The sequence below is a fragment of the Moschus berezovskii genome, chromosome 25, assembly GCF_049115385.1.
Source record: "Moschus berezovskii isolate FMDL1 chromosome 25, NW_MosBer_1.0, whole genome shotgun sequence".
Lineage (NCBI taxonomy): Eukaryota > Metazoa > Chordata > Mammalia > Artiodactyla > Moschidae > Moschus > Moschus berezovskii.
Genome location: NC_142484.1, coordinates 40038276 through 40062544, shown reverse-complemented (window position 1 = coordinate 40062544; position 24269 = coordinate 40038276). Strand labels below are relative to the sequence as shown.

Genomic DNA, 24269 nt, shown 5'->3' with positions numbered 1-24269 from the left:
ATAACCTTTTTTATCTTTTCAGTTTTTTAAATTGTAGTAAAAAACACATAAAGTTGACTTTCTTAACCATTTCTAAACATACAGATATATGGTGTTAAGTATATTCCCACTATCATGCAATCATGGGAATATATCTAACATACATAAAATACCTTTTTTCACCTTGCAAAATTGAAATTCTAAACCCATTAAACTCCCTATTTTTCCCTCCCCCAACCCCTGTCAACTACCCTTCTACTTTGTTTCCATTAATTAGACTACTCTAAAAAGGAGTACCTGTATGCAGGTCAGGAAGCAACAGTTAGAACTGGACATGGGACAACAGACTGGTTCCAAATAGGAAAAGGAGTACGTCAAGGTTGTATATTGTCACCCTGCTTATTTAATTTATATGCAGTGTACATCATGAGGATCGCTGGGCTAGAAGAAGCACAGGCTGGAATCAAGATTGCTGGGAGAAATATCAATAACCTCAGATATGCAGATGACACCACCCTTATGGCAGAAAGTGAAGAGGAACTCAAAAGCCTCTTGATGAAAGTGAAAGAGGGGAGTGAAAAGGCTGGCTTGAAGCTCAACATTCGGAAAACAAAGATCATGGCATCGGTCCCAACACTTCATGGGAAATAGATGGGGAAACAGTGGAAACAGTGTCAGACTTTATTTTGGGGGGCTCCAAAATCACTGCAGATGCTGATTGCAGCCATGAAATTAAAAGACGCTTACTCCTTGGAAGGAAAGTTATGACCAACCTAGATAGCACATTAAAAAGCAGAGACATTACTTTGCCAACAAAGGTCCGTCTAGTCAAGGCTATAGTTTTTCCAGTGGTCATGTATGGATGTGAGAGCTGGACTGTGAAGAAAGTTGATTGCCGAAAAATTGATGCTTTTGAACTGTGGTGTTGGAGAAGACTCTTGAGAGTCCCTTGGACTGCAAGGCGATCCAACCAGTCCATTCTAAAGGAGATCAGTCCTAGGTGTTCATTGGAGGGACTGATGCTAAAGCTGAAACTCCAATACTTTGGCTACCTCATGCGAAGAGTTGACTCACTGGAAAAGACTCTGATGCTGGGAGGGATTGGGGGCAGGAGGAGAAGGGGACAACAGAGAATGAGATGGCTGGATGGCATCACCAACTCAATGGACATGAGTTTAAGTGAACTCCAGGAGTTGGTGATGGACAGGGAGGCCTGGTGTGCTGTGATTCATGGGGTCGCAAAGAGTCGGACATGACTGAGCGGCTGAACTGAACCAAACTGAATTACTACTCTAATTACCTTATGTAAATGGAGTCATACAGTGTCCTTTTTTTGTGTGATTGGTTTATTTCACTTAACATAGTGTCCTCAAGGTTCACCCACATTTTTGCATGTGTCAGAACTTTCTTTTTAAGGCTGCATAATATTCCATGTATGTGTATGCTGTACTTCACTTATCCATTCATCTGTGATTGGCTGTTTGGGTTGCTATTTCTTGGCTATGATAAATAATGCTGCTATGAGCATAAGTGTGCAAATATCTCTGAAAGAGCATGCTTTCAAATCTTTTGGTTATATACATAGAAGTGGAACTATGGAATCATACAGTTCCAGAAAATTATCTATTTCTGCTTTATTGACTATGCCAAGGCCTTTGACTGTGTGGATCACAATAAACTGGAAAATTCTGAAAGAGATGGGAATACCAGACCACCTGACTTTCCTCTTGAGAAATCTGTATGCAGGTCAGGAAGCAACAGTTAGAACTGGACATGGAACAATAGACTGGTTCCAAATAGGAATAGGAGTACCTCAAGGCTGTATATTGTCACCCTGCTTATTTAACTTATATGCAGAGTACATCATGAGAAACGCTGGGCTGGATGAAGCACAAGCTGGAATCAAGATTTCTGGGAGAAATATCAATAACCTCAGATATACAGATAACACCACCCTTAGAGTAGAAAGTGAAGAACTAAAGAGCCTCTTGATGGAAGTGAAAGAGAAGAGTAAAAAAGTTGGCTTAAAGCTCAACATTCAGAAAACAAAGATCATGGCATCTGGTCCCATCACTTCATGGCAAATATACTGGGAAACAGTGGAAACAGTGGCAGACTTTATTTTGGGGGGCTCCAAAATGACTGCATGTGGTGACTGCAGCAATGAAATTAAAAGACGCTTACTCCTTGGAAGGAAAGTTATGACCAACCTAGACAGCATATTAAAAAGCAGAGACATTACTTTGCCAACAAAGGTCCATCTAGTTAAGGCTATGTTTTTTCCAATGGTCATGTATGGATGTGAGAACTGGACTATAAAGAAAGCTGAGCGCTGAAGAATTGAAGCTTTTGAACTGTGGTGTTGGAGAAGACTATTAAAGAGCCCCTTGGACTGCAAGGAGATCCAACCAGTCCATCCTAAAGGAAATCAGTCCTGAATATTCATTGGAGGGACTGATGGTGAAGCTGAAACTCCAGTATTTTGGCCACTTGATTCGAAGAGATGACTCATTTGAAAAGATCCTGATGCTGGGAAAGATTGAAGGCAGGAGAAGGGGATGACAGAGGATGAGATGGCTAGATGGCATCACCAACTCAATGGACATGAGTTTGAGTAAACTCTGGGAGTTGGTGATGGACAGGGATACCTGGCGTGCTGCAGTCCTTGGGGTGCCAAAGAGTCGGACACGACTGAGGGACTGAACTGAACTGAACAGTGATTCTAATTTATTTGAGAAACCACCACTGTTTGCCATAGTGGTTGTACCAATTTACATTCCCACTAACAGCAACACCACTTTTAGGAATTTATCCAATAGAAACAAAACAACCAGTATAAATATATATAAGAAAAGTGTTTAATGCAGAATTGGTATAATAGCAAAATACCTGGAAATAAAGTGAATGTTCATCAATGGTGCAAAAGTTAAACTATATAAGCCATATTATATATTATAGTATCCTGTTATTAAAGAAAAATGAATTTTATATATATGTACTGACCTAAATACAAATTGCTGCTGCTGCTGCTAAGTCACTTCAGTCGTCTCCGACTCTGTGTGACCCCATAGACGGCAGCCCACCAGGCTCCCCCGTCCCTGGGGTTCTCCAGGCAAGAACACTGGAGTGGGTTGCCATTTCCTTCTCCAATGTGTGAAAGTGAAAAGTGAAAGTGAAGTCGCTCAGTCGTGTCTGACTCGTAGCGACCCCATGGACTGCAGCCTACCAGGCTCCTCCGTCCACGGGACTCTCCAGGCAAGAGTACTGGAGTGGCTTGCCATTGCCTTCTCCAAATACAAATTAATGACACATTATTAGGTTAAAGAAAGGTTGGGTTCTAGAGTAATCTCACACACCTCATTTTCATTTGCAAAATGGAAGGAAAAATATGTAAGTGTACATTTTTTAATACATTTATAAAAGAAATAGGAAAAAATGTAGAACACTAATCTTAACACAGACTACTTGGTAGGAGAGATTATTAGCCTTTTTTAAAAAAATCTTTCTACCCATTGATAATTTTAGTGAGCATGAGTTGTTATATTTTTTAAAAGCAAAAACAGGAAAGTTTAAAGAAAAAAATGTAAAACAAGTAAAATTATGTCAGCAGGCATCTTTAGATCACACAGATTAAATCATTTCTCTCTGAAAGAAAGTGACCTTCTATTTGCCACAGGAAGACCTAAATTCTCATCTTGAGATGGGCTGAAGGTGGGCCAGCTGGAAAAGAAGAGAGAAGTAAGAGAGACTGGAATAATCAGTAAAGGATATAGAAACAGAAGACAAGGACCTGGCCCATACAGAAAAGGAAGTTTATGATCAGAGCTCCGACAAAAGAGATAACCAAGTAAAGACCACAGCTCATGTTTGCTCAGAGCTCTGATTTCCAGAATGTTCTCACCTTCAGCACCCCTGCACCAGCAAACATCAGCACAGCTTACTATATGCACAGATTTAGTGGAGGTTGAGAAAGGATCTGAGTTTCACATCTTTGTGTCCACGTGAGCAGGACAGAACATCTGTGATTCACGTTCGGACAATGCTGGGGTGGACAACTCTGTTCAGACATTGTCCTGGACAGGGAAAGAAAACTGGGGAAAGTTAACTTGAGGGAGACATAGGATCGAGAAAGTTTGTTTGTGACTTTGTTGTTATTGTTTAGTCTCTAAGTCATGCCTGATTCTTTGCGACTCCATGGGACTGCAGCCCACCAAGCTCCTCTGTCCATGGGACTTCCAAGGAAAAAATACTGGAGTGGGTAGCCCACTGCCTTCTCCAGGGGATCTTTCTGACCCAGGGATCAAACCTGTGTCTCCTGCATTGGCAGGTGGATTCTGTACTACTGAGCCACCTGGAAAACCTCAACCAAGTAATACATAGTTCCAAAGGGACATCCTTCTTAACCAAACCTGCAGAGCCTAGATGTCACCTGTGAACTTAGCTGCCCGATGGAATCACCAGAAAGCTTTTAAAACTATGAAATGCTAAGTAATTCAATTTTTAAAAAATGGAGATTAAAGAGTATTTTTAAAACTCTACAGTAGGAAAGCAAACAACAAAATCGTAAATATAGCAAATAAATAAAGTGATAACGGGTATGAGACTCGAACAGATACTTCTCCAAACTTATGGTTACCAAAAGGGAAAGGGAGTAGGGGGGGGATAAATTAGGAGTTTAGGATTAACAGATACAAATTACTATATATAAAATAGACAAACAGTAAGAGAACTATAGCCAGCATCTTATAATAAACCATTAGGAAAAGAGTATGAAAAAGATAATGCATTTGGAATTCGTTATTGGTTATCTTACACCATTATATATATATACATATATATATACACGTATACATAATATTCCTTTTAAATGGGTCCGTTATTACTTTACAAGCTTTTGTCCATAGGTTGAGTTGTAGGGACGATACAAGATAAAGCGTATAATAAGCGTAGAACAATGTTTTGCACATGGTAACTCTTTAGTGTGTTCACTGTGATGATTGCTTCTTTGGGGGGCAGGAGAGGAGCGGGGGGAGGAAAGAGCCAGGGGTCTTACTCTCTGTGTGTCCTCTGAAGCATCAGTAAATCCCGCGTTTGGTCCACCAGCTGGTGCAGGATGGCTCTCCTCTTGTTGTTAGCAGCGGCCTCCATCTGATGCTTCATATAATTCTGGTCTCTCTTTCGCTTTTCCATCATCATCTCACCCTCATTCTTACCAAAGATGGGCTTAGAAGAGTCTGGCTCAAACACAGGCAGCTGAGGGCATCTGTTCTTTATCTGAGGCAGGGACACACAGAATGCAGATCACAGTTATACCAGGGGCTAGACGTCAGGCACGAGGCCGTGGCATAGCAAAAACCAGCACCTGGGCGGGAGCCACAAGGGCCTCAAAAAACACCAAATGGATAACACAGAAGGGCGTTCATAACATTACAGGATTCACACAAATTTTTAGAATGCTACTGAAACACTGCACGCCTTTTTAGGGGAGGGTGGGGATTCCAGCTTTTCTATTTTTTCCCTATTACACAAAACAAAGTAGGAAAAATAACAAAGGAATAAAACTGCAAAAGTAGTTAATTGGTAGAACACACACACACACACAAATCTGGATAGGAGGAGAAGCTTATTTTACAAGGAAACGTGTAAATTCAGTAGTTTGCAGTGTATCTGGGAAACATTAAAAAAGTTAAACGTGCTACATGGACATCACTGTTTACAGCAATATTAAAGGAGAGAGAACACTTATTTGGGGACAGATATACCCACAAGGTCCAGGTTTTATAGCATCAGTGCAATAAATGCACAAAACTGTATTACAGCTAGTTAATCAACTGAGATTAACTAAGAATTGTTCCCAAATATGTCACATCTCCAGCCCTTGGCAGCTCATTCCTACTGATTTCAACTACTCCATCCGTGGGGACCAAAAGCAGCCAGAAATACTGCACAATTTTAAAGTAATAATTGTCCCCTCACCTGGGCATCCAGAGCTCTCTTGTAACACTGTGTCTCTTCCATCTTGTCTTTTATATATTTGGCTCTTTGCGCAGCAAGTCTGGCAGTTACAGATAAGAGAAGGTGAGGGCACAGTTTGTTACAGAGTCTTTCGTAACACAGATTAACATCAACAACGTGTGTTTAATAAATATTAACAGGAATAAGAACCTGGTAAACAAAAAGTGATATTTTTTTCCTTCCAGGAACTTTTACTTTAAGAAAGAAAAGAGAAATCCAAATCCATAGGCTAGTAGACAAGGACAGCTGATGCTGTTGCTAAGTCACTTCAGTCGTGTCCAACTCTTTGCGACCCCATGGACTGTAGCCCACAAAGTTCCTGACCGTGGGATTCTCCAGGCAAGAACACTGGAGTGAGTTGCCATTTCCTCGTCCAGGGGATCTTTCCAACCCAGGGATCAAACCCAGATCTCCTGTATTGCAGGCAGAGTCCCTAACGCTGAGTCACTGGGAAAGCCCGCAGACAAGGACAGATAGGTAGAGAATAAGCAACTGACCAACCATATTTTCCAAATGCACTGCCAGTAAGTCAGGCATCCCTTCTCCCCCCATGCTTAAAAAAAAATCTAGATAGGAAAGCAGAAAATGTCTATAACACAATAAAATGATTCATCACAAGATTCCTTTATAAGAATGATCTTCCTATTGTAACACACATCTGTTTTATGCCACCTCCACATGATCTGTAAAGTGAAAATAACAAAACATATGCATTTTACATAAAAAAGCTTTTTGGCCACAGAATCTAGCTGCTTATTTGTTTTTGAGGTCTCTCTCTCACCCCAGCAGCCTCCTTAATTTCCCTCCAGCAGCAGAAGTGTATCCCCTCTAGCATGTTTGAACTCTGTGGCCCTGGCCCTAACCTAGGTCTCCGATAGCCCATGCAGGACCAATCAATCAGATTCTTTCCTAAAAATTTGGAATTGAGATTGAAATTCATCCATGTGTCAGCTAGAATACAGACAATGTCAAGTAAGGAGCTGGTTTCAGCCCTCCTGAGTCTCCCATACATTTCTGCCCTTGGCTTGCACAGGACCCCCCTTCTTAGTTATAATAAAACTCAGCTTTGCCTTGAGGTCATCTGGGAATAATGGAACGAAGCCTGCTCAAGACAAGTCCTTTCCACCATCAACAAGGATTAGTGACAACAAAACAGTTCAAAATGGGGACTTCCCTGGTGGTCTAGTGGTTAAGAACCTACCTTCCAATGCAGGGGACACAGTTGGATCAGGGAACTAAGATCCCAAATGCCACGGGGCAGCTAAGGCTGCAGCCCTAGAGCTAGCACGCCACAGCTAGAGAGAAGCCCACAAACCACAATGAAGACCCGATGCTTAAATAGTATCTCGCTTAAAAATACAAAATGATACCCTGTAATCAAAAGGATTATAAGCAGCCATAGTTACTATAATGATAGTTATAATAATGCTGGCTTTTTCTCGTTTCTAATGCAGTGTTATGCTCTGGTACCGGCTGCTAGCTGGGTTAATGTGCAGAGCTGTACTAACGGGACTACCAGCGATGATTCAATCTACAGGGGAAGAAGTGTCCCATGAACATTCCAAACCTGTCTTTTCAGAGACTCACTCGTCTGTGAGCTGCACTTGTTCCAGGCGGTCCATCAGCTCTCTGTTTTGCCTTTGCTTTATGTCCTTTTCCCGTCTGTGATCCATTTGTCTCAGGAGACTTTGGGAATACTCCTCTTGCTTAAAAGCATTAATCTCAGGACTGAGTGGCCGTTTATCAAACAGGAAGGATTTCTAGAATGAAAGAGAAGCAACTCATTTACTCTAGAATCATAAAAAGCATCAAAGAAAGTGAAAGTGAAGTCGCATGGACTGTAACTTACCTGGTTCCTCCATCCATGGGAATTTCCAGGCAAGAGTACCGGAGTGGGCTGCCATTTCCTTCTCCAAAAAGCATCAAAGAACAAAGATAATCATTTGGAAAATGTCAACCAGAAAACATTAAGTTATCATATTTGCCCTGTCTTCAACGTGGCAAATAGCTAGTGATCCACAGATTAATACGAGTGCACTTAAGGATGAATCTGAATACTACTGACCACAGCCCCATAACTGAGAGGGAGACAAAAAAGGACTTCAAGGAGTAGGTCCTCCACTAGTACTTACACATCCGTACTGAAAGAAGAAGGAATTCTGAGTGAGTGCAGAAGCATCAGCAGGAATGCAAGGGGGTGGAAGAAGGAGAATATAGCACCTACTTGGGCCTGGCCACTCTCAACACTGGGAACCCCACCGTGACCAAGAACCGAGACCAACAGAGAGCCTCACTCTCACTGATCCCACATGCTGGTGCCAGAGACAGCCAGTCAACACACAACAATGCACAGATAATTTAAGAGATTAATGTGTGCTATGAGGGCTTCCTCGTGGCTCAGTGGAAAAGAATCCACCTGCCAATGCGTAAGATGCGGGTTCCATCCCCAGGTCAGGAAGATTCCCCTGGAGAAGGGAATGGCAACCCACTCCAGTATTCTTGCCTGGAGAATCCCATGGACAGAGGAGCCTGGTGGGCCTACAGTCCTTGGGGTTCTAAAAGAGCTGGACATGATTCAGTGACTGAACAGCAACAAGGTGCTATGAGGTCTTCTTTATCATAGCAAGTAACTGGATGGAAACGGAGTTAACTGGTTATCAGGGAAGGCTTTTATTAAGGTGGTGACTGGGTCACCTCCACTGCAAATATCAGGGACCCATACAGAAGGAGCAGCAAGAGCAAAGACACTAGATGAAAACAAGCAGAAAGAAGGTCCACGTGGCTGAGGTGGAAGCACGGCAGGGGGGCTCAAAGAGGGAGGTGGGCCAAACCAGGGGGAGTGAGCGGTCAAGGTCAGCTGTTTAGCCTTATTTTAATTCAATGGAAGGCCATTAGAGGCTCTGTATGGAGAATGATCTGTTCCGGTGAACAGTTTTAAAAGATCACTTTGGCTTCTATGTGGATTGTAGGAAGGCAGGCAGAGAGCCTAACTAGGAAACCACCACAAAAGTTAGACCTTCTAGAAATGCGGCTTGGGCTAGGGTCGGGTACCACTGATGTGGAAGAGATGCTGGATACATTTTGGAGGTGAAGGCAAGTGGACTTGAAGATGGCTGGACGAGCAGGGACGGAGGAGAAGGGATCTGGGATCACTTTAGGTAAGGGTGCGTGCAGCTGTCGGGCTGGTGATGCGACTTGCTGAAATGGGAAGGCTGGGAGAAGAACAGGTTGAGAAGAGGGATCAAAACTTCTGTTTTGATCTTTTTCACTTTAAGCACCTACAGTTATAACAAAGAGGAGATTCCAATTGGGCAGTGATAAACATATAATCTGAACCTTAAATCTACCTAAGAGGAGGGAGAGATCGGGCCTACAGCTCAAAAGCACGGTGCTCTCTCTTGCTCACTCCCTGCTGCCCCTGACCGGAAGGTTTTGCCTCCATTCACTTCTTGACCTAACTCCTGTATGCCAGGAAGTCTTCCCAGATCTCTGGTCTGGGTTAAGTGATTCCCCTCTCTGCCCTGTTCAAAGATTTATCATAGCATTTAGTTTATCACAGTCTTATCTCTTTATCCTGAAATGTCTTTAGAGACGGACTTTGTCTTATTCTTCATTTTTGTATTCTTAGCTACTAGTACAGTGGCCAGCACAAAATAATTCAATGAGATGTTTGATGGTAAATAAAGAAAATCTATTAGGTGTATATCCAGAGTGTCACATTACCTCGATAGTGAGGTAAAAAGAAGAACAAGCAGAAATAAAAGTAGGCACATCATGACTGAAAACAATTAATAGCAAGGCAGGTGGCTCACCTCCATCTGAAGCTGGACTTCTCAAACTTAGTGTTTAGTCTTTCAGTCGTGCCCAACTCTTTTGCGAACCCATGGACTGTAGCCCACCAGGCTCCTCTGTCCGTAGGATTCTCCAAGCAAGAATACTGGAGTGGGTTGCCATGCCCTCCTCCAGGGGATCTTCCAAACCCACAGATTGAACCTGCAACTCTTACATTAGCAGGCAGATTCTTTACCACTGAGCCACCTGGGAAGCCTCTCTCAAACTTAAGGAAGCTACAAGTCACCTAAATACCTTACTGAAATGTAGATTCTCATTCTGTGAGGTGTGAGGTGGCACCCTAGATTCTGTATTTCCAGGAAGCTCCCAGGAGATATTTGTTCTCTGTTTAGATCCTCTGATCCTGGGGCAGGAATGGAATACATTGTCTCCTAACCCCGCCTCTCCCAGGTCCCAGCTGAGAATCACCATCCCTGACAAGCACTACAGTGACCAGCCACAGGAACTGTATTATGATTGTGAACATGCGGAGACAGACAGTGGGCCGCTCCCGCCTTGGAAGGAAACATCAGCCTTGCACAGCCTTACCACTTTTTAAAAACGGCGCAACATGCAATGTGAGTAGACCCAAATGCCTGCAACTAGGGCAGGTATCAGCAACAGAAATTTTGAAAAGATTCTTACATAAAATTCAGGTTTCTCATTCTTGTGGATTCTTATAGCTTCAGCAACTCCAAGATTATAGGCGGCATTCTTTTGATTCTGTTCTCTACTAGCCAGACTTCTCATCTTTGAAAAAAAAATCATTACAAGTTGAAATAGAGTCTTTAAAAATTTAATTCTACTACATTAAAATAACCCAACTAAGGTAGAAAGCTGCCTTTGGGAGGTAATGGTACTTTCTGATGTGTTTATAAATTTTTTTTTTAAAGTGGGCTTTTGTTTCCCATTCCTGGACTCGAGGCACCACTTCTACAGGGATCGTAAGAAGGAAGGAAGATTTCAGGAATGGTTCCCTATGATATCACAAGAAGGCAGTAGGGCCAGTTATTGAAAAGTTCAGAAATCAGGATAGAGCAAAGGTGAAGGTGCCATTCCATCTTTACTCAAGATAGGCCATGAATCTGAAGGGAAAAGACTTGCCTGGGGTTATATTTTATGATAAATCAAAAAGCCAGGAATTCCACCTTTAAAATTCAGTCCTTAGGGAGGGGGAAAAAAATCAGTACAGGTGCAAACACCAACTACATGGATATTTAGCCCCGGGCTGTTTATTATTAGTGAAAACTTGGACATAACCTAAGTTTGAATTCAGCAGTAGGTAAACGACTAAATACACTACCGTTAAGCTACACGCTGGAGCTTTTTAAATGGCATTTGATAATCATGTTCTCCTGCCCCGTGTTAAACACTCCTTAACGGAGGTGCGGAAGTACCTGCTCTTTGAAGATAGTCTCTTGGTCTTTCAACATGAGATACTCCTGGATGAGTCGCTCCTCTTCCATCTCTCTCCTCCTCCTCTCCTCGGTGTAGTACAGTGGGGAATTTCGCTGCGCTCGTTGCAAGCATATGTAACACATTTCCTATAACATCGAGTTTTAGGGCAAATTGATTTTTACCTTTTACTTTCTTTGCTCTGCATTTCCTTCCCAAGCTCTCCAAAAAGGCTAGGGGGTGTCGAGAAGTAGACTTCATAAAAGGATGTATTCGTGATATTATCCAAATGGGATATTTCAGAGAGGGCCCCACCAATATTCCAGAGAATTTACTCAACTCTTAAACAGATGTGTTTAAAGCAACTGAAAATTAGAGATTTCTCAGACCTATTTCTGTTAACCAGTAGATTTTGACTAGTAGATAGATTTATCACAGTCCCATTATAGGTCCTGTGTACTTGAGCCATACCCGTGTATTAAAGAAAGACCAATTCCTTGAATTCTCTTTGAGAAGCAGAAGTCAGAAGGAGATTCTGACTGGGCTCTGTTTCTTTGAAGACACTGTACCTGTCCTGCCCTATGATGGTCCTTGCAAGAAGTGCCTGGAGAAATTTTAGGCTTCATTTCATGATCATTTTTCAGTCCACCTGGAGATGATACACTATAAAAAACAATGCAATATTAATTAATATTAATGTAGCCTGACATCAAGTATAATCAATGATGAATGATAATTTTAGAAACAACTATAAATATAAGAGGGCTTCCCAGGTGGCAAAGAACTAGCCTACCAATACAGGAGACATAAAAGATGCAGCTTCAGTCCCTGCGATGGGAAGATGCCCTGGCATGGCAACCCATTCCAGTGACCTTGCCTGGAGAATCCCATGGACAGAGGAGCCTGGTGGTCTACAGTCCATAGGGTTGCAAAGAGTCAGACATGACTGAAGTGACTAAGCATGCATGCACACATAAATATAAGAAAATAAAAAATATCTCAGCAGTTTTCTTTAGAGTATGTACATGTATAGAGGTTAAAAGCCTAACCTTTATATCAGATAAATTCAGGTTCAAAACCCGGCTTTCTTTATTAGAAGTTGACTGGCATTAGACAAACTGGATAATTGTACAAAGTCTCAGTTACCAATTCAGTGAAATTGGGATAAAGCTTACTCATTCTACAAAAATTCATTGAGTGGTTACCAGGCATACTGCTCTCAGCATGGGAGAGGCAGTGAAGAACAAACACACATACAAAACAAAGCCCTGTCCTCATGGAATTAACATGCTGATGGGAGTAGACGGTCAATAAACAAGATGAATGAATTTTATAGTCTGTTCGATGGTGATAAATACCATGCAGTGCTGGAGGAATGGAGTATTAAATCATGAATACAATGGCCAGGGAAGTTCTCACCAGAAAGGTGACATCTGAGCAACTTGAAGGCAGTAAAAGAATAATAATAATCAGATATCTGATGGAAAAGAATCTAGTGGAGCAAATGAGTGCTAAGGACTTGAAGTGGGAGCATGTCTGTGTTCAGTGTGGCTGGAGGAAGTAAGAGAGAGAGATCAGAAGTCAGGCAAGACATTGATGGTAATGACTTTAGCTTTCACCCTGGGTGAGAATGGGAGCCATTGAAGAATGAAGAGGGAGCCATTGAGAATGCAGCCACTGAATGGAAGCCATATCCAGTATTAGCAAAGCTACAGAGAACACAGCAGTTCTTCATATTTCTGTTGCTGGGAAGATAATTTTTGGTATCCTCTATCTGAGGGTAACTGGTGCATGGTGCATGCATGCTAAGTCACTTCAGTTGTGTCCGACTCTTTGCGGCCCCATGAACTGTACTCCACCAGGCTCCTCTGTCCATGGGATTCTCCAGGCAAGAATACTGGAGCAGGTTGCCATGTCCTCCTCCAGAGGATCTTCCCGACCCAGGGATCGAACCCAACATCTCTTACATCTCCTGCTTTGGCTGGTGGGTCCTTTAAAACTAGCACCACTTTGGAGGCCCTGAAGATGATTGGTAATGCATATCAAAAACATGAAAAACGGACTCATCACTTATCTCTAAAATTTCACTTTAAAGCTTCTTTCCTATAGAATATGCAGGTGTGTGCAAAGAATTATGTGATTATATTTGTTTCAACATTTATAAAAAACTAAAAATCATCTACGTATATAGGAGACTTGTTAAACAAAAGGTTTAATAAATGAGATGAGCAATCATTTGTTCATGTTTTAGAATATTTAAAGCCATAGGGAAATTTTCACCACTTAAACTGTTAAGTATAGCAAAGGTTCATATGATATAATCTCAGTTTTCTTTAAAATGTATGTACATGTTTCAAGTATAAATATATGTCCATGTCATAATATATATGCATTGAAATGAAGGATTTACACCCATAACATTACAGAAAACTTCTGTTTGGTGGGGTTATGGGTGATTGTTTTTGTATCTCTTGCTTTTCTCATTTCTTCTAAAACTTCTTTGACAAATGCATATTACTTTAGTAATCAGCACACAAAACAAAAACAAACAAGCAAGAAAAAAACACTGGTTGTTTAGTCAACTTCTATAGAAAAACTTTACTAGGAATCACTAATAATTAGTCACTAGAATCCCAAAGGAAATCAACCCTGAATATTCATTGGAAGGACTGATGCTGAAGCTGAAGCTCCAACAATTTGGCCATCTGATCCTAAGGATTGACTCATTAGAAAAGACCCTGATGCTGGGAAAAATTGAAGGTAGGAGGAGAAGGGAACGACAGAGGATGAGATGGCTGGATGGCATCACTGACTCAACGGATATGAGTTTGAGCAAGCTCTGGGAGTTGGTGAAGGACAGGGAAGCCTGGTGTGCTGCAGCCCATGGGGTTGCAAAGAGTCACACAAACTTAGTGACTAAGCAACAACAAAGCCATGTTTGGCAAAATGCTTTCCAGTTTGATCTAAACATGAACCTGTGTCATATTATAATATTCACACACAGAAAACAAGAGAGTTTTTCCTGAATTCATAAGGGAAGTTAGATGTTTTCTCCTCTGGGCTGTTTTGTTTCCACCTCCGTGGTAGCATTTATCCTATTGAATCATAATTTATTACTCTGGTTTTCCCATGGGTTGCGAGTGCTGGTCATCATTACCACCTTCATCACCTGGCATGCAGGTGTATGCTAGATGCTAGAATGTGGCATCAGGGACAGTGGATGAAGAAATGGATGAAGAAATGAATGCTTATTTAAAATTCCCTACATCCAGACAGAGCGTGAAAATATATTTAGTACAATGCAACAGAAAAATATACCCAATGCATTACCTTTCAAGGTTCATATTCTTCCCACCACTCCCATTCTGCTCCAGTTTATTTGGCAAACTGACATTTGTCCCTTTGGCAGGAGAGACAGCCGGTCTATCTTGACCTGTCTTGGGTGATAAAATCTCTGTAGAATGAATGAAAGCGAGTTTCCTTTCAACTTTAAATCAGTGGTTTGTACGTAACACAGATTTTAAAAACTCATAATTTTACTTGGGAAATTTTTCACATAAAATGCACTTTCTCATTTTAAATTATTGTCCCTTGCCCTAGTGTGGTTCAAATATCTATTTTGCTGTATACTTAGTACATGTGAAGGCTCTGGCTGGGCACTTTAAAAAATACAAGAGGCAAGTCTCTGCCCTTGAAGATCTTTCAATAAATATAGTTGGAGAGGAAAAATAAGATACAAACAGAAAACAGGAGAGCTCTCATTTGAGGAGGTCTTTCCACCTGCCAAAAATACTAAGTGTTTTACACACATTGTATAAGTAGCAACTCAGGACAAGGGTGCAGAATATCTGAATCTCAGCTAAACGGTGCCATCTTTAACAGTCTGACAGAGGAGATGAAGGGAGCCAGTTCAGAATCCACTGATGAGAGACGTTTCCATGGAGGAAGTGGGATGTGAAAGGGCTACTAAGAGAAACAGAGAACAAACATACAGACACCAGGGGGAAGGGTGAGGGGTGGAAGGAACCGAAAGCCCGGGGTTGCCATGTCCCAATACCACTACACCATGGCACCAGACTATGCACTACAGTGCTGCTGATGCGACGCATAAAATAGATACCGGATGAGGACACCCTGAATAGAACAGGGAACTCTACCCAATGCAGTCACTGCGGGGACCTGAATGGGAAAGAAGTCCAGGCAAGAGGGGATCTATGTACAGACACAGCTCAGTCACTGTGCTCTGGAGTAGAAACTAACACAACACTGATTGGGATAGACTGTAAGAAAAGAAAGGGAATTCCAGGCAGGAGAAGAGTGAGCAAAAGCTTGAAGTCAAGGAAGAGCAAGGCATGTTAGGAGAATATGAATAGACAATTTAACTCTAGAAAGAGTCCTTAGGAAACTGACAAGTGAAGCTAAAGAATGAAAGCATCTGTCAGGCTAAAAGCTGATGTGTAACCCTGTAGGCCCCATGTCACAAAACCAACATTCACAAGCCAACATTTACCCATTGATAAATGTTTTGTTTGGCCTAGTTAGCATTTTTTTTGAATGTCAATTAGTAGTGAACACTGGACTCAATGGGAGAAGGTGAAGGTGGGATGATTTGAGAGAATAGCATTGAAATATATACATTACCACATGTAAAAGAGATGACCAGTGCAAGTGCAAGTTCGATGCATGAAGCAGGGCACCCAAAGCCCATGTTCTGTGACAACCCAGAGTGGTGGTGTGGGGAGGGAGGTGGGAGGGGAATTCAGGATGGGGAGCCACATATACCTGTGGCTGACTCATGCTGATGTATGGCAGAACCATCACAATATTGTAAAATAATTATCCTCCAATTAAATAAAAACAGTTAATAGATTTCACAAGTCAAGATCTCTGCTTCTCTTGCAAAAGTAGGCAATTTGCTACCACTTGACTTACATTTCCACAAACCAATAATCTGCTAGAGGAATAAGTCTCCAAGTATATAGTCTGGCAACCCCTGGGAATCCCTAGGAGTCTTTCAAAAAGTCTTTGAAGTCCTAGGATTTTCCTGACATGCCTCAACAAAAACAATATATTACAACAGATTATATGATGACACAGATATGAGAATCTGCTATCTTATATAAATCCAGGTGTCAAAGATATAAAACTACCACTCTTTATTTTTCATTAAAAATACTGATGCTAACATGTCTCCCTACCATGTGACATCCAGCCCAGTTCATGCATTTTTGTTACCTGTCTGGATCTTGCAGGCAGCTGAGTTTTGAGTAGTGGGGAATAAGCAAAGAGATCACAGTCTAACAGTCTGAGTGTCATAAAGCAGTTAGGGTGAGATAAAGGATTCCAGAAGTAGGAGATGTTTATTAGAATACTATGATTATTCACAAAATGAACTTTATATTGGCCATCAGAGTTGCTAAGCAATATGGCGTGGCTCACAAGTAGTAGAGAGTCACAGATTATACCCAGAAATCAATGACCTACCTGGGACACCTTCTTTGTCTGACTGGTCTTTTAATTTGTCCTTCCTCTGTCCATTCTGTCCATCTTCTTCTGCAATGGTCTCCATAGGTGGTTTGTTCTCCATCTCCTTGAGCTCAATCCTGGGAATGAGCCAAGAGGTGTTCACAGGTGAATGTGTAAATCTCTTAATTCTGAGAAGCAGTCAAGTGAGCTGATTCTGAATGAAATAAGCTTATGTGTCTCATGGTGGGGGGAGTGCTTTTATTCGCTGAGTACAAATCATGGACTCATTCTCTTTGGGGTTAAGCCTGGGAGCCAACCAAGACTCTCCCCCACTATACTGAGGACCCCAAAGAAACTCTTATATAGATAAACTGCTCTGAAGGCCTGGATTAAAGTTTTGGGGTTTTATTTCAGCTTGAATTTGTCTGTCTTTTCTAGCTCTGTAAGCAGATGCCGCAGTCCTGAAACAGTGGATGGTGGCCACTGAGAACTTGGAGGCATGGATTCAGGGCCTGGTAGGCAGGTTATGCCCAGAAGTGAGCACTCCTCTCCTCCCGCTTCCTCCTCCTCACTGCTCCATCCTTTCCCCAGGCAAAAGTGAGGGGCTTACAAAGGCGAGAGGGAAGGGGTTTGTTCAGTTGATGTCAGTAACTGCAGCTTTTCTCTGGTCCCAGGAATGGGGTGCTGGGTTAGAGGTGGGAAGGAAGGGTGGGGTGGGCATGGTGCTTGCAGTACATTCAGAGGCCAAGCTTCACATAAAGGAAACGCCTACAGTTGCTTTGAGGATTCGAGTCCTCCTGTCGATTGCCAGGCTCTCTAATGGACAGGACTGTCCATCTGTCCCTTAACTAACTGCAATTATTTCCCTCCTGGAGTGCTTAAGCCAAACTATGTCCAAGGGGACAGCCAAATTTGGCTCCCAAAATACAATTAAAATTATTTTGAATCCATGGATTTATTTTTAATGGGTAAGGCAACATGCTGCAGTGGAAACAGCACTGAGACAGTCAGGGGCCACAGTTTTATTTCTGACTTGGCCCCCCTGCTGTGTAATCATTTCATCTGGAAGATGAAGAGGCTGGACTAATTCATCTTTAAGGCTTATTCTCCTCCTCACACTGATTATGCTGAGTTCTGTATCATATAGCTTTTCCAGGAAGGACTGGTTCCAAACCAACAAATGGAAGAGGATGCCACAGATGCTCCCCCCCAAAAAATGAGAAAATACTCTGAGACAAAAAAAATGAGAAAACTATTTTGGGAAATTTCCCAAACTTCCATTACCCAAAATGCATAGTAGTTAGTGGCACAGCAACTAAGATTAAAAATATGATTAACAGCTCATAATGGGTAAGTAACGACCAAACTGGAAATAAAACCCAAGTCTCATGACTCCTATTGCAGTGCTTTTAATACTGCATCCTGAAACTGCAGATGTGACTGCAGCTATGAAATTAAAAGACGCTTACTCCTTGGAAGGAAAGTTATGACCAACCTAGATAGCATATTAAAAAGCAGAGACATTACTTTGCCAACAAAGGTCCGTCCAGTCAAGGCTATGGATTTTCCCGTGGTCATGTATGGATGTGAGAATTGGACTGTGAAGAAAGCTGATCGCCGAAGAACTGATGCTTTTGAACTGTGGTGTTAGAGAAGACTCTTGCAAGCCCATTGGACTGCAAGGAAATCCAACCAATCCATCCTAAAGGAAATAAGTCCTGAATATTCACTGGAAGGACTGATGCTGAAGCTGAAACTCCAATACTTTGGCCACCTGATGCAAAGAACTGATGCATTGGAAAAGACCCTGATGGTGGGAAAGATTGAAGGGGGGAGGAGAAGGGGATGACAGAGGATGAGATGGTTGGATGGCATCACTGACTCAGTGGACATGAATTTGAGTAGACTCTGGGAGCTGGTGATGGACAGAGAGGCCTGGCGTGCTGCAGTCCATGGTGTTGCAAAGAGTTGGACACGACTGAGCAACTGAAGTAACTGAAGTGATACTTCACTTGTTTAAAAAAAAAAAGAATTAAAACTACATGCTGAACACCTAAAACTAACACAACATTGCAAATGAACTATACTTCAACAAAATTTTTAATTAAAAATAGAATTAAAATTATAATTGATTTTGCTCCTTTATAAAATTATAATACATATCTCAAGTGGTTGCAATAAAGATTAAAAGCAAGACTATTAAGAAAGTGCTTAACAATATCTGGCAACAAGTAAGCGCTCCATCGATGATTGCTATTATTATTGTCATTATTATCATTGTTGTTATCATGATCATTATGATAATCAGCAGCATCAGCAGCCATCAGAAATGCTCACTATGCTGTTGGCGTGAAGCTGTATCTTGTCTTTCTAGCCTCTTCCGCGGTAAAAATCAAATCTTAAGGCAGCTGTTAGTCTAGAGTGCATGATGAGGAAGGGACTAGGTCAGAGGAAGGGGTGAAAGGGAGAAGAAAGCTTAGTGGATGAGAAAAATCTTACTGATAATTGTAAGGACTAAGGTTGGTGGGAGGCAGTAAGAGAATTCCCAGGGAACCAAGAGTAGTTTTTTTTAAAAAAAAAGAGTATTCTAAGTGTCCGTTGTTTTTTAACTTAACTACAGAAAGTGCATGCAATGAACTCATTTGCTGGAACACTGAGAGAGAGAGAGAGCAAGAGAAAGCTGCAGTAGGTGGAGAACGAGCTAGAAGACTCAGGTGCGAAGCACTGTCCAACTCCATCAACAGGTCGGCAAGGACAGCCATGCCCAGAGGAGCCTATGGAGGAAAGCACTGACCTTGGAAATGCAAGTACGCTGTTGGGTCGCTTCCCCAAGTTCTCTCTGCTAGACAACACGGAGTCCACTGTGTCAGGCCTCTGGGGACAGGGAAAAAGACAGGTTACACTTGGGCGGTGGTCCAGGACACACACAGGCTGCTCGAAGGCCTCAGACTACCATGATACCCTCCAAGGTTATTTCTGTTTAGGGCTTAAAGTCTCGAGCTTAACATCCAATGAAGAATGATCTCATTTATCAAGGAAGTCACCTTGCTTGGTCCCATCCCAATTTCATTGATGCTGCCTTTTCTCAAACCATTTCCTCCTTGGAAACTGCCCTCAGGGCTGACAGCTCTTCATCTTTAAGAGGACAGTCAACTTCTGGAAACTCTCAGGAATATGAGCAAGCTGGCTAGTTCTACTCTTGACCCAAATAACTCTAAAACTGGGTAGTTGAGAGAAGGACTTTGGAGTCAGCTATCCTCATGTTTAAATCCCCACACTGCTAACAGCAAGAAGATCAAACTAGTCAATTCTAAAGGAAATCAACCCTGAATATTCTTTGGAAGGACTGATGCTGAACCTCCAATACTTTGGCCAGCTGATGCAAAGAGCTGACTCATTGGAAAAGCCCTGATGCTGGGAAAGACTGAGGGCAAAAGGAGAAAGGAGTGACAGAGGATGAGACGGTTGGATGGCATCACCGACTCAAGAGACATGAGTTATAGTGAGCTCCGGAAGATAGTGAAGGACAGGGAAGACTGGCTGCAGTGCTGCAGTCCATGGGGTCACAAAGAGTCAGACGTGACTGAGGGACTGAACAGCAACAGCTATAAAGTTTTAGAACCTAGATATGTGGGATCAAATTCACAGGACTTTTAGGAGGTACTATATATAAGTGGCTGGCACATAAAAGCACTCCACAAATAGTGACTATTACAATTATTATATATAATATATATTTATTATAATCTACAAATTGTATTTATAATATAATTTATAAAATATTTAATAATTGTATATTATGTATAAGAATCACATTATTAAATTATACTAGTATAGAATAACACGTAAAATTATTCTTTTTGGATTAATGATCTGGTTTACAAAAGGCTTTGAAGGAGATCCTAAAGATCGAAGTTTTTAAAAATATTTTGAGCTAAAGCAGCATCACTGAAATTAGCACACGGCTTCCTAAGAGAACTCTTCCACAAGGCAGCACTTGGGTTCACATTATGGAACATTCAGGGGAAAGACAGTCATCCTCACAACTTTACAGCATTAATGAATATTGACCCAACCTAAAGTTCCATGATTAAGTACTTTCAGGCAGTTAAAGCTGCTTCTTTCCAGCCAGACTTCTCAGGTCCTTTAACATACCTAAGTGCTTTGGCCTATGGAGTTTTTTTACTAGGATATCCATCAAGAGCAGATCTTTTGGAAAACGCTCCTTAAAAGGTACATCTTAGAGTACAGCAGGCCAAATGAAGCATTATCCTGTCTTTTAAACATGTTTCGAAGCTTACGAAGTTCTGCAGAATCCCTGAGGGTAAGAGATGGAGCAGCACTTTGGCCTTGTCTCTGATTTTGCATATCCTGCCCGTGTTTTAATGAAAACGAGAGGGTGAGACTCATGTGTGTGTATCTCCACTGCACACACAGGGTTGACGTCCCTCTGAGCAATCCTGTATGAAGCCAGGATGTGGAGAAAACACCAAGGGCCTAAGTATGCACAACTCCATCTCCTAACCCCCCATCCCAGAGCACCACAAACGGAGAAATCAGAAGGGAGACTTACACCATATGTATAACATTTCCTTTCACAGCTCTTTCCTTGAAAAAATAAAGTCAGGCTTTTGTTCTTATGGGTCACAAGATTATATAACATTCATGACAATCCAAATCATCCATACCAAGTTAGTACATTCAGATTCAATTAGTCCTCAGCAAGGGCTACCATATACATAGCACCTAGAACTCTGCTCAATGCTCTGTGGCAGCCTGGATGGGAGGGGAATTTGGAGGAGAATGGATACATGTATATGTGTGGCTGAGTCCCTTCACTGTCCAGCTGAAACTATCACAACATTGTTAATCAGCTATACCCCAATACAAAATAAAAGGTTTTAAAAAAAAGCTTCAGTTAGCCCTGTTGAATGATTGTTTCACTGCCCTCCTTAAAGTCTGCAATGTCCAGCTTAGCACGATGGTCACACCAGCTGTAACAGTTAACGGTGAGGTGTCAACTATGAAATTTCTTCTAAACAATGCAAATTAAAAGCTGAATATACATTTCTATGACTTGAATTAGATTTTTCTGTAGACTTTCATTAAAATAAAATAGTGTAATCAGCACAAAAAGAGCAATTAGGAAGTCTTAGCTTAAATTTCAGTTCCACTGATGAACTCCCAGACTTCAGGTTCCCACACAACCTCTCTGAACCCCATTTTTCTCACTGGTAAAATCAGGATAATAATTCTGGTTTTATAATGTTTTGCGACTCAAATGAAATAATATATGTAGAAAAAAACTTTTTAAACTATAAGGTGCTATCCTATAAAATGTTCATAATTACAAGTTTCTACTACTGTTTATAATTTTTCAGTTGACATTGACACAAAACTTAGTTCCTTAACCCTTCTAACATTTTTGTCAAAGAGTTAATCATCTATAAACAAGTACTTCTTTGACTTGGGGTAACTGCCATTTAAAATATGTCAACCTTGTTACTGTTGTTGCTTTAGTCGCTAAGTCCTGTCTGACTCTTTACGATCCCCTGGACTGTAGCCCACTAGGTCCCTCTGTCCATGGGATTTCCCAGGTAAGAACTAGAGTGAATTGCCATTTCCTCCTCCAGGGGATCTTCTTGACCCAGGGATTGAACCCGCGTCTCCTGCACTGGCGGGCAGATTCTTTACCACTGAGCCACCAGGGAAGCCCTTGTCAATCTTAAAGATAACACATTGACAGATTCAGAAAGGGGTTAGGAGAAGGAAAACAGTAATTTACATTTGCTAGGGCTTTCGCCAAAGCCCCGCTTCCATCCATTGTACAAAGGAAGTCCTTATAGAATTTCATCTTGACTTTGCTGTCTTTGATCATGAGGACCCCGATTCCTTTGAATGTAAACTCCACATTTTGTTTGATGGAAATGGATCGTGACAAAAAAAGCAGCGTCTCTTTCACACATCCTTCCACTACATCTCTGCTAAATGGACCCTCCAAGGATATCATGACAAAATTAAGTGGAACTACTGGGATATCACCTACGGGAGAAAGGGTGAGAGGAAAGAATTGGAGATTATAACAGACATATCATACACACTCACAAATAATCACTTGATTCTCACTTAACACTTAAAAACAGAACTGTACCTGTGAGGCCTTTAGTGGCACTCTATTAATAGATAATGCTCAATTAAATTTTCCCTAAAAGTAGAATGTTTTTGCTCAGAACAAGCACAATTAGCTTCCTAAACTGTGCTCCAGACAAGCTTTTCATCCTCTCTTGTTGAAAGAGAAAGCCCACACAAAGCAATGAAGACCCAGTGCAGTCAAAAATAAAATAAATTTTTAAATGGTCGAAACATCCATCAACTTTACCATACAGAATACAGGCATAACAAATTATAAGTATAGCTTGTTGGTTTTTTTTTTTCCAATATATCATTTTTCGGTAGAAAGTTACTCTGCAAATTAACTTTCAGAAACGTTAACATAAAGGCAAGTTCCAGCCTTTTCACCTCGTCGGCATTGGGGGTAGATGAACTCTCTTCATCCAGATATAAGCTTGATGCAGGAGGGCATGATGAGGGAAGTCAAAAGGAACACAACCAGAAATTAGGAGGGAACCCCCGCACCCCAAGTATCCAGAGCAGGTATCACACAAAGCCACACCCTGAAACTGGAATGCAAGTATCCTGGGGAAGCTGTCATGTCTCCCCCATGCCTCTAGCGCCTGGGACAAGGCCTGTCCTGTCGTTGGCCCTCAGTAAATATTCGTGGAAGGGAAAAAGGAAGGAGGGAGAAGAAGGAGGGAGGGAGGGAACAAGGAAGAGAAGGAAAGAAGGAAGATTTTAGGATGTGAGAGGTGTATAAGGTATTAAGTCTTTACAGAATTATTAACCTTCTAACAACTTTTAAATTTCAATAATTTAGATGATACACAATAGAAACACAGTTGATCTATTCCAAGTTGATATTAACTGTGATTCCTCCAACAAGTAACCCTAATTAACTTTCTCTTCTTTACAACCACTTTTAATTTCTTAGATCTGAAATATGAATAAAAATCTGTATGACTCAGTGATGTGGCTTTTATATAAATTGGCCTTGATGTCACATCCGGCCTTGAGCCACTGAGGTTAAAAATGACCTGCAAGAAGACTGTATATTATTCCCTACCTCAGCCCCTCCCTCTGACAAAGGTACCATATGAAAAGAGAGCTTCTCAAAGCAGAAACCAGTAAAGCAACAACTGGCTAAGCATTGCCCTTTCATTTTCATCCCCAGGTTGGTCACATTCTGGGAAAGTCTTTAAAATAAAATCTATTTACCAGGAGTATATACTCTGCTTTGTTTGAGTCCATGGATTTGTACTAACTTCTCTGCCATGATAAACACGGGCCTCTGAATTAGGAAAAACTTCTTGTTTCCCACCTCAAGCTTTTGTCTCATGAAAGTGAAAGTTCCAAGTCCCGGAATCTGAACTCCCTGAAAAGACAAAGGGCAAAAAAAAAAAAAACCAACAAAGAGAATTCACTGAAATGTAAAGAAAAATAATCCTTAGAACTGTTACCCCAAAGCA

The 24269-nt window shown here is 41.4% G+C and overlaps 1 protein-coding gene across 2 annotated transcripts in view; it reads right to left on the bottom strand.

Moving 5' to 3' along the window:
- CCDC81 (coiled-coil domain containing 81) overlaps nt 1-24269 on the bottom strand; it is a 40726-nt gene that overhangs the window by 4284 nt on the left and 12173 nt on the right. Inside the window, exons 3-13 of one of the 2 annotated variants that reach the window (XM_055415074.2) lie at nt 24019-24175; nt 22472-22728; nt 19481-19560; nt 16705-16823; nt 14551-14674; nt 11790-11883; nt 11223-11369; nt 10471-10575; nt 7582-7754; nt 5956-6034; nt 5033-5253 (exon numbers count right to left, since the gene is read on the bottom strand). In XM_055415074.2, the coding sequence (XP_055271049.2) occupies nt 5033-5253; nt 5956-6034; nt 7582-7754; nt 10471-10575; nt 11223-11369; nt 11790-11883; nt 14551-14674; nt 16705-16823; nt 19481-19560; nt 22472-22728; nt 24019-24175 (1556 nt within the window). The remainder of the gene's footprint in view (nt 1-5032; nt 5254-5955; nt 6035-7581; nt 7755-10470; nt 10576-11222; nt 11370-11789; nt 11884-14550; nt 14675-16704; nt 16824-19480; nt 19561-22471; nt 22729-24018; nt 24176-24269) is intronic. The other variant, XM_088832049.1, reaches the window with a different exon arrangement.